This window comes from Perca flavescens, chromosome 21 (assembly GCF_004354835.1).
Source record: "Perca flavescens isolate YP-PL-M2 chromosome 21, PFLA_1.0, whole genome shotgun sequence".
In the NCBI taxonomy this organism is placed as follows: domain Eukaryota; kingdom Metazoa; phylum Chordata; class Actinopteri; order Perciformes; family Percidae; genus Perca; species Perca flavescens.
Window position 1 is genome coordinate 25,659,569 of NC_041351.1, and position 10,624 is coordinate 25,670,192.

Below are 10,624 nucleotides of genomic sequence, written 5' to 3' on the forward strand. Positions count from 1 at the left end.
CTTGTTACTAACTAAGTGAATGTCAAGATTTTTAGTTTAAATTAATGAAATATTATTGTTTAAATGTTAGAAATATATTACTCTGTGTGTCTGTCTGTCTCTCTGTCGGTCTGTGAACGTGCACATTCAGACAGATATTATATTTAAGTTTTATATAAGCATCATAAAATATTTTGTTGATGTTGAAATATATAAACGTGACTGATATTACGGGCTGATTTGTGTTTGCTAGAGCAGATCTTGTGTAAAATGTGTTAAAAGAACAGACTGAGAACAGTAGTTATGTTTATACCTCCAACGGGTTTTCAGCCAGGTTCAAGATGACAGAAACTCAGCGGAGAATCTCCAACGGTAATGTGTAAAAGTATTTATGTATATTTATGCATAGGTGTGTATGATTGATACTGCTCAGCTGGCCGAATTCAACTAACCATATGACGACTCTCAGTCACGTGGGACTGACCGTTGTCACGGTAACCGTAAACTACCAGAGAGCGCACAGTCAGTCTGCAGTGTAGAAGTTGAGACGAGAGAGAATAATGTCGGACGTAGGGTCGGATGAGTTTGATGATGAGCGCAGTAAAGTCGGGGTGAGAGAATAGCATGTGTTGTAAAGCTAGCGTTAGCTGCTAGCGGTAGCTTGTGCTGACCTGTTGTGTTTGTTTTGAGTGGAGCAGGAATATGAAGGAGACAGAAATGAAGCAGGAGAGAGACACGGAGTCGGGAAAGCTGTCCTGCCCAACGGAGACGTTTATCAGGGACAGTACGAGCACGGCACGAGGCACGGACAGGTAACGTTAGGACTGTTAAAGTCCCCCAGGACAGGCCCAGAGCAGTGCATGTGGTTCGGTTCAAAGAGCGACCCTGTTACCTGGAGACTTTCAGCCAAATGCGTCTGTGGGTGTGACGACAGCTGTTGAAAACGGAAAGAGAATAAGCAGCTGTCCTGTGAATGCCTCTTTGTTAAGTTTTTCATTCAAATGTTAAAACATAACGTTAGCTACCTGTCTGGTCTTTGGAGTCTTGTTTGAGGAAACTTGTCAGTCGCTTTCATTGAAGCTTTTGGGAGAATATTTCACACGCTGGCGTGCGCTAAAAGCACAGGTTGGGCTTCACACTGATGCCTTAGTCGTGAAGTTTCTACTCCACCGGTAAAGTTTGGCATGCTATTTGGAGAAATCCATTTGAAATCACTGCTAGTAAAAGTTGATGTAAGCTATTGGCGCTTTTCCATTACATGGTACCTACTCGCCTCGCCTCGACTCTACTCGCCTTTTTTGGTTTTCCATTACGAAAAAAAGTACCTGGTACCTGCTAACAGGTACTTTTTTTAGTACCTGCTCAGTCGAGGTTCCAAGCGAGCCGAGAAGGTGACGTGAAACCCTGCAGGCTGCTGATTGGTCGGAAAGAAGCGTCACTGATCACTGCATTGCTAGCGAGAGACGGCATTTTTAAATAGTTTAGCCAGCGGTGTTTTTTTGCTGCCAGAGGCTCCACGCAGAGCTTTCTCCGTAGCATACAAGTGGCCTGATGGTTATACTGGTGCGCTGGTGTGTGCATGTGTGATGTGTGTGTGTCGAGTTGCCGTATGTGTGTGTGTGGGGAGCTAGTGAGCGAGGGAGAAGTGAGAGAGTGACGGCAATTATCTCCGCAGTGAGTAGCGACTCTAGAGTCATATATATGTGAGAGAAACAAAGCGAGTAGCGACTCTAGAGTCATATATATGTGACCACGGTGGGAAATCTGGAGCAGTAAACGTTAACTATCTCTTTGATATCATGTTTACGGAGATGGAGAACCAGGAAATGCGTCGGGGATATGTCAATGGGAAAGCAAGCTACTAAGCCAAGCCCACGGCAGTCGCTATGACGACCAGCCACGCTGAGGCAATACTAAAATCTGCAATGGAAAACGGACGCACAGCGAGTCGAGTAGAGTCGAGGCGAGACGAGCAGGTACCATGTAATGGAAAAACACCATATGATTAGCGATGCTAGCCCTGGCACAAGTCACGCACCGCGCACACACGGTAAACATCTCAATTTGTGAAAAAGTGCAAATCTTCTTTTGGAAAGTAGGCTTGTATGAGCCATGCCGACAGCAACTTGTAAACAGTGCACTCTCGTGCACACGTTTAATAGGCGTTCCCTCTCGGGAGCAGGCAGAGTGTTGCGCATGTGCATTTTTTCAAAAAGTACAGAGGGCAGTTCTTTTCTAAAATTTGGAATTGGGAATCCTCCACAATACCTTTAACCATAGTCCTCATAAATCCACCAGAGTTTAGAATGCCAACACAAAGAAAGAGGAAGGTTCAGCCCGGACAAAACGTAGCAACAAGTTTTTTAAAACTGAAACGGGCTGCGTTGAACACCCCGTTGTGTGCGCAAGCGCTGTGCCTTATTATTACTATGAGTTACAGACACATCTCTGCTGATTGAGTATCACCTGTGACACAGCCAATAAACAAGAGACACACCCACCGTTGAACACTGTTTCACACTGTTTCACACCGTTCCGAGGGAACATGTCGTTCAACCATGGAAACCGTAGCAAAACGGTGCACAGATTGAGATTGAACGTGCCCCTGAACAATCCCGGAAATGAAACATCGCTGATATATATACTACATTTTATTTAAAAGACTACACCTATTCGTCTTTAGAGCCTGTTTGAGTACACCTGTATCCCGTAGAAGAGCTATATTTAGCCCTAAAGTTAAAATAAATATATAAACATGCATTTGTTGGATTTAAACTCATGCCACTGTGGTAAAATCAAGGGGATAAGCGTACCTCCTATGGAGCCATTTTGTTGCTAATAAGCCATCACCTGCCGTTAGCATCCCATTGACTGCCATTCATTTTGGCGTCACTTTGACAGCGAATAACTTTACATCGGAAGCATTTAAAGACTCTATTTGTCCATTGTTTATTTCTAAAGAAACACGACAGTGTATAAAACGCTCCATTACCTTTTATCTCACGTTATGGCCCCGTAGCAGACGTTTTTGTAAAAATAGGCTAACAATTGTGTCATAACCACGCGACTTTCTGTCGCATAGTAGACAAATTACCGTATAGTCAGGAGAAGTTCGCAGGCATTTTTGACTTACATTCGCTGTATAAGTTTAATTACTAATGTTAACTAGCATTTTATTTAGCAATAATTAGCCTGTGCCTATGTTATCTCCTTACATACTGTATACCTACGCTCTCTGTCTTTGCAAGATTGGGAATGATTGAGATTTCTCTTGGCACAGCTACCAGAAGACTTAAAACTTTCAGACAGGTTGCTCACGTCACATCTACATCATCAAGCTCAGTTTGAGGCTGAGCAAGAACGCTCAGCCTTCACCGGAAAAGTGCTTCTAATAGAGTTCACTGGTCTCCGTGGAAATCTACGGCGTAGCTTTGTCCATTAAGTTCACTGTCTATGGGTAAAATAAATGAAAGTCAGTAGACTAACCCAGTGTACCATTTCATCACATTGATTAATCGTGGGCATGTCATTAAATTAACTCATTAAAATAACTTATACATCATACAGAGTCTCAAACAGGAGTCAGCCAGATCAAGTTGTGACCACACGGCATGCAAATAAGACCATTAGTGTATGTAAAAATACCATTATTTTACTAGTTTCCAACACAACTGACATATTGCCATACACTCTTGGGAAGGTCTGGCAGTGGCGAGACTAAATAAAATATAAGTAACGTTAAAGAGATAACGTTAGACCAAGGGTGGCGAACCTGTGGCTCTTGAGCCGTATGCGGCTCTTTGCCTGCTCCTTTGAGGCTCTTACTGTGTGGCTGGGGGCTATGTTATTGGTGGATTTTTTTTTTATTACTTTTTGAAACATTTCAGATAAGTAAAAAAAAAAAAAAAGCATTTGAATGCATCGGCCAATACATTTGCCAATTTTTTTTAAATAAAAAATAATGCAGCAGAGTTTTTTTATGGACAGACTCTGCAACCTGAGGAAAAAAAGCAGCCACAGATCACCTTCCTCATTAACCCTTTCACTGCTGAATCAGATTGTTTGAAAGCCCCTCTAGTGACAAATGAATGAAAGAGTCGCTTCGAGTGGCCACAACAGAGTACAACCAGACCTAAAAAGGATTGTGGATAACAAAGACTGTCAGGTTTCCCACTGAGTCATTCTAAGTAAGAAAAAAAAACCTATGAAAACTGCTATGTATTATGACTGTCATTAGATCTGGAAGTCACTGTTGCTGTTTTAATGTGGACGTGCATGTGTTGTGTGGCTTTTTGCTATGGTTTGTGTTTTCTTTTGTGGCTCTTTATACTGAACTGGTTGGCCACCCCTGCGTTAGACTGTCACAGGAAAAGCAACTTTCTCTCCTCCGCTTTTCCGTAGCAGCAAGCAACGTTCAAAACGTGACTGACAAGTTTCCTCAAACAAGACTCCAAAGACCAGATAGGTAACGTTATGTTTTAACATTTGAATGAAAAACTTAACAAAGAGGCATTCACGAGGACAGCTGCATGTTCTCTTCCCGTTTTCAACAGCTGTCATCACTACGAGAACCACAGACGCATTTAGCTGAAAGTCTCCAGGTAACAGGGTTGCTTGTTAAACCAAAACACCTGTCCGACAGGGGATGAGTGAAGGTCTACAGTAGATAGACCCTCACATGCATGCTAATAGTAGTACTATAATGGCAGTAATAATAACACATACTGTATGTGCACTTTGAATTAAAGAAATGTTGTTAATGTTTCTAAATCCATGTTCAGTCTGTGATGAAACAGTTGTTCTATCATCGCCCATCCATGTTTCCATTACGTTAACTGGAAAATAATTGTCTGTTTGACTAATCTATATGTATCTTTGACTGTTTTGTCTAAAGGGGACATATCGCTTCAAGAATGGGGCGAGATATGTGGGAGACTATCACAACAACATGAAACATGGACAGGGCACCTTCTACTATCCAGATGGCTCTAAATATGAAGGTGTAATATGAGTTCATCAGTGTGTGAGGTTTTCAGCTGACAAGGGTCCAGCTGAAGATTCAAGAACTAACTCTCATTGCTGTCTCTTTGGGTGTGTCAGGGTCGTGGGTGGAGGACCTGAGACAGGGCCACGGGGTCTACACCTACCCCAACGGAGACACGTATGATGGAGATTGGCTGCATCACATCAGGTACACTATATCTATAGTTTGAAAAGTCCAAGTACATGTCACTGATGTGTTTTCAGTTCTGAAAGCACACGTTGCTGTGCCTTCTCCATTCAAAGCCTGCTAGAGTTCCTTAAACTAAACTCAGTGATTCAATTTCAATTCAACAAATTGTCAAAGTGTCAAACCACAACAGGAGTTATCTCAGGACACTTAAGAGATAGGGTAGGTCTAGACCACACTCTGTAATTTACAAAGACCCAACAATTTAAATTTCCTACTAGCAACAGTGGTGATACAATGATACAGACAAATGCATGAGAATGTGATTTCTGCTGGCAATCAATGCTGGTGAAAATCGAAATATGTTATTTTAGATATCTAGGAGCAATAAATGTAATTATTTCAATATACAGCAGGACCTATTTACATACAACTGTTATATATGTTGAGCCTAGTTTCAACATCAACATCTTTTTACCTGCACATTCCCAAATCCATTCTAATTCGATACAGAAAATGGACATTTTAAACTGGCTGGCATCCTTGGTGTTATGTGATTGCAGGCACGGCCAGGGCATTTACCATTACCAGAAGACGGGCTCCCAGTACCGGGGCTCCTGGCTGAACGGCAAGATGGAGGCAGCTGGAGAGTACATCCACTCTAACGCTAGATACAAAGGCAACTTTGTCAACAGTAATGTGAGTTCTACTTTGATGACTCCTTCACAAAATGCTCAGCCGCTGATTCCTGACAACATGTGATATGTTTCCCTGTGGGAGAGGGGTGTCAGGGGACAGTAATAGTTTGGTTCATTAATGCTGGGCAGGATCCATCTCTGTCAGGGAAGAAACAGTGTAGATGGGTTGGAATAATACAGAATAAAAGTACTCCTCAGCCTTTACTTAAAGGTACACTGTGTGGTGTTTTAAGTATTTTATTAGCTAAAATGTCTTCATTCATAAATATGTCCTCATTGGCGTAAAATTACCTCTGCCAATTATCTGACCTATCCTCGTAAGCGAAGAATTTCTTATCTGTATTTACATTGGATGGGCAAGTCCAAGGAGGATTCCATGTCGTTCCACCATTTTTAAAAATTATAATCGCTGAGAGGGACATAAAGCACTAGCCTACCTGTCTAGCTAATCCACAACGCGTTTTCGTTCAGAGCCAGCGTCACGTGACTGAAACCAGCTGAAACGTAGAAGGAGATCAGTGAGAGGCGCTTGTCACTGCCCCGGCAAATTTGAAAGCCTGTCCTGCACTTTAGTTCATAATGGAGGATCATACTTATGCCGAGCCACAGGAGAAGGAATCCTCGTCGCCAAAAAAGCGAAAATTGGAAGACATGTTGTCATAGCTTCTTGGTACATAACGGCTACCGTGTAGTTGCAACACGCATTTGAAAAAGGGAGGCGCTAGAGAGCACTATTCGTTTGAATGCAAAATACAGTTTCAAAGCTAGATGGGAAAAATTCCTACACAGTGTACCTTTTAAAGTAAATATTTGCTTGTAAAATCTGTAATTTTGGTTCTTCGACATGCTGCCTGCATCAGAATGAAGCTGTAATGATTGCTCATAGAAAGCTACAGTTTAGTACACCTTGGGCTTGCCGTTTGCAGCTGCAGCCGTCATTCTGATGATCAGAGCGGTTGTAAACCCTCAGGTTAGACAAACAATCATTATTAGCCATATTACACGTGACATGAATGCTGCCGCCTGCTGCTGTTCCCTGCTCTGATGGACTCATTGGGCCTCATTCACCAACAGTTCTTAAGAAGAAATGTGTTCTTAAACCCTTCTTACGAAATTTTTACGAAGATTCTGGCATTCACTAATGTTTTCTTAACTTGGATTTGTTCTTAGCTAAGAACAAAATCTACGAACACTGAAAAGCACTCTTACGCACATTTGAGTGATGACAATTTGCTCCAAATGATTGCTTACTGCATTTTATTTAATTCTACAGTCGTTTACAATGATAGTATTGTACTGTAATGTATTTCTGATCATTTGTTGAAAAAGAAATCATATTATGCAAAAAAAACACTAACACTGCAATTTACATCAGCAATTAAACTGATTAAATCCTGCGTTATTTGGTGATTGATCGCTATTTATAGGGCCAAAATGCAGTGGTAGAATGTAACAAAGTACAAATTCGTCCTAACTGTACTTAAAGGAACACGCCAACTTATTGGGAATTTAGCTTATTCACAGTAACCCCCAGAGTAAGACAAGTCGATACATACCCTTCTCATCTCCGTGCGTGCTGTAACGCTGTCTGACGGTTCCAGCATTAGCTTAGCCCAGCACAGATCCTGGAGGTAACTGGTTCCAACTAGCCTACTGCTCCAAATTGTGACAAAAGTGACAAAATAACACCAACATGTTCCTATTTACATGTTGTGATTTGTAGAAGTCTGGCGTGTACAAAAAACAACGTAACATGAGACACAGCCATCTTCTAACAGTAAACAAACCGGGAACTATATTCTCAGACAGGCTTGCTGCGAGCATATCACTCCGCCCAAGTACTATATTCTTCCGCCTGAGAATATAGTTCCCGGTTTGTTTACAGTTAGAAGACGGCTGTGTCTCATGTTATGTTGTTTTTTGTACACGCTGTGACTCTATAAATCACAACATGTAAATAGGAACATGTTGGTGTTATTTTGTCACTTATTCGGAGCAGTAGGATTACTGGAACCATTCACCTGCATGTTCTGTGCTGGCCTGATGCCGCTGGAGCCGTCAGACAGCGTTACAGCACTCACGGAGATGAGAAGGGTATGTATCGACTTGTTTCCCCCCTGCCAAAACGTCTTCCTGACCGTCACACGTTTATCTCACCAGTGAAGTTTGGTTGCCGTAGATACTGTATATATGGGGAACCGCTGAACCAAGCCGGCTCCGGTGATGCAGAGCCCGGGCGCAGCGCCGCTGACCCTCGGTAATACAGCCTCCGGTAAAAGTGAAAATGAAAACGTTTGTTTTTATTATTCCCGTTTTTAAATCAAAGGTGCTATATCTATTTCTCTCCACAGCGTTGTTTACTCCTCCGCCAGGCTGCGTATGACGCGTTCATATCTTATTTATTTGGCTGGACCTCTTCACATCTCCCCATTTGCACTGCTTCACACACTTTATTTGCTTACTTGCATGGTTAAAGGAAATAAAATACATCCATGAATAAAACCAACCACATTCTGATTCTAACAACACAGGAGGTGCACAGGAAGTGTTATGTCCTTATATGGGAATATGGCGTTTTCTTATGCTAATTAGGAACAACTGGCACGCGCTTTCAGTTACGAAGACGTGGGATTTATCAATCCTAAGAACACAGATGCGAACAAATGTGCTGTTTAAGAACATGTCATGAATCCGACGTAGACTTTTCTTAGGAACCTTCTTAAGAACATATTTAAGAGAAAACTTAGGAAGATATTGGTGAATGAGGCCCATTGTCATTATGAAAGCAGATTGTTTCTCCAGTGTTGGAGCTGTCTCTGTCATCCCTCTGTTCTGTTGCAGCCGTGTGGCCCGGGGAAGTATGTGTTCGACATCGGCTGTGAGCAGCATGGGGAATACCAGCAGACAGAGCAGGTAGTTCAACATCAACACCCTACTCTTTGTTAGAGCACACTGAAGGAACAGCAGCCATGATATGTTAATTAGCCATGATATGACACCCAGGGAATATAGACACAATGTAACCATAGCAACTCTCTTAACTGAATGTGCAGCCCGCAACGGACGAGGAGAGCGGTAAACATTTAGAGAGACAGAAGTGGCCCTACCTGGGCTCCAGAGAGGGGGGAGCAGAGGGAGGTGCTCTTCAGCTTCTTGCATGACGATCTTAGTCTTCATCTTTTCATACACATGAATGCATTTCTATTGCATATCCTGCTTCTTCTTTGTCAGTATGCACACGTGCCTGTTCTAAGTGCATGTTTGACTTTGTATGCATGATGTGATGGACTCCATACAGACCTCAGGATGCATGTTGATAAGTATGTTGCAGGCTGCAGTGTGTGTCATCTTTAGAGATCCTGGAGTTCTCTCCACACAGTCAAGCTGCGGGACTGTAACACATACTTACAGCGCTGTATTCAGCATCCTTTACTTAAGTAACAGTACCAACACCACACTATAAAAAATACTCCGTTACAAGTAAAAGTCCTGCATTCAAATGTTACTTAAGTTTAGTATGTAAGTTTCATCAGGAAAATATAGGTACAAGTACTCAATGCAGAAAAACCCTCACATTTTAGAAACTGGAAACAATCCAAAAGTTCTGTCATTCAACTAAGTGTGTAATGGTCTGATCATTTCAGCTGGACTTGTAGGTCGTTATATTGTCGGCTAGTTTAATTTATAATAAAACATCAGATTTTATAAACTAAGAAATCTTAATGTGTAAAGTAACTAGTAACTAAAGCTGTCAGATTAATGTAGTGGAGTTAAAAGTACAATATTTCTCTCTGAAATGTAGCGGAGTAGAAGTAGAATGTGGCATGAAAAGAAAAGACTCAAGTAAAGTACAAGTACCTCAACATTTGGACTGAAATACAGTACTGGAGTAAATGTACTTAGTTACATTCCACCGCTGCTTCCTGATCACAGTGAGGCCCTCAGGCATTTGTGAAAACATAAAGACGGAAATGTGTGTGTGTTTTCCTTGCAAAATAAACCAGAATCATGTGTCACAGTGATACACAGTATTTTAGAGCATTTCATTCCGTACACAAACTCATTGTGTACTCATTGTTTGCAGGAGCGAGCTGAGGGCGAGTGGGGCGAGTTGGCCTCCACCACTGTCATCAAGTGGATTCCCAAGTGTGTCACCGGCCTGACGCTGTGGACTCCAGGCAAAGACACTTCAGGTGCACTTGATGAAAACTACTGATACAAATAACAGACATACCTTATCATACAATATACCATAATCTGCTGTAAATCGTTGTTGTTGTTGTTGTTGTTGTTTTGGAGGCATAAATTCAACTTGATGGCTGTGTTGGTGACTGTAGTGTGAAGTGTTGCTTCAAACGCAGAGGTACAGAGTCCTGGAGTCCTGAACGTGTGTTTTCTTTTGTCAGGTGGGGAAAAGGAAGCGGCTGTAGCAGAGAAGTGAGCTGTGTGACCAATCCACAATCCTGCGTCTCTCAACCTGTTTACGAAGCAAAATAACATGTGTTCCTAAATATGAAAATAAATCTGTTAAGTTTGATTCTTCACTGTTTTCTTATGAATGCGTATGGTCGGTTCCATTGCTTCTCATGAATGTATACCGTGTGCAGTGCCAGTACAGTAGAGTGCTCCTCTGAGTCTGGACAGAGTCAACAACTTCCTGAGCTCTGCATCAGTCTCAGTGCTCAGTGCTCAGGTATTCTACCACCATATAGTTAATTATACAATTTTTGAGCATTTGAAGTTGGTTTTGTAGTGCATTCCACACTGGGGGAGTTTT

At 42.0% G+C, this 10,624-nt stretch overlaps 1 protein-coding gene across 1 annotated transcript; it reads left to right on the plus strand.

The window, feature by feature from the left end:
• The first annotated feature begins 385 nt into the window (after positions 1-385).
• Positions 386-10,384, plus strand: rsph1 (radial spoke head component 1). The gene is made up of 8 exons (XM_028568361.1): positions 386-590; positions 678-791; positions 4,874-4,979; positions 5,080-5,170; positions 5,713-5,848; positions 8,689-8,760; positions 9,932-10,040; positions 10,254-10,384. The coding sequence occupies exons 1-8, from the start codon at positions 540-542 to the stop codon at positions 10,286-10,288; spliced, it is 714 nt and encodes a 237-aa protein (XP_028424162.1). The 5' UTR covers positions 386-539; the 3' UTR covers positions 10,289-10,384.
• The last annotated feature ends 240 nt before the right edge of the window (positions 10,385-10,624 follow it).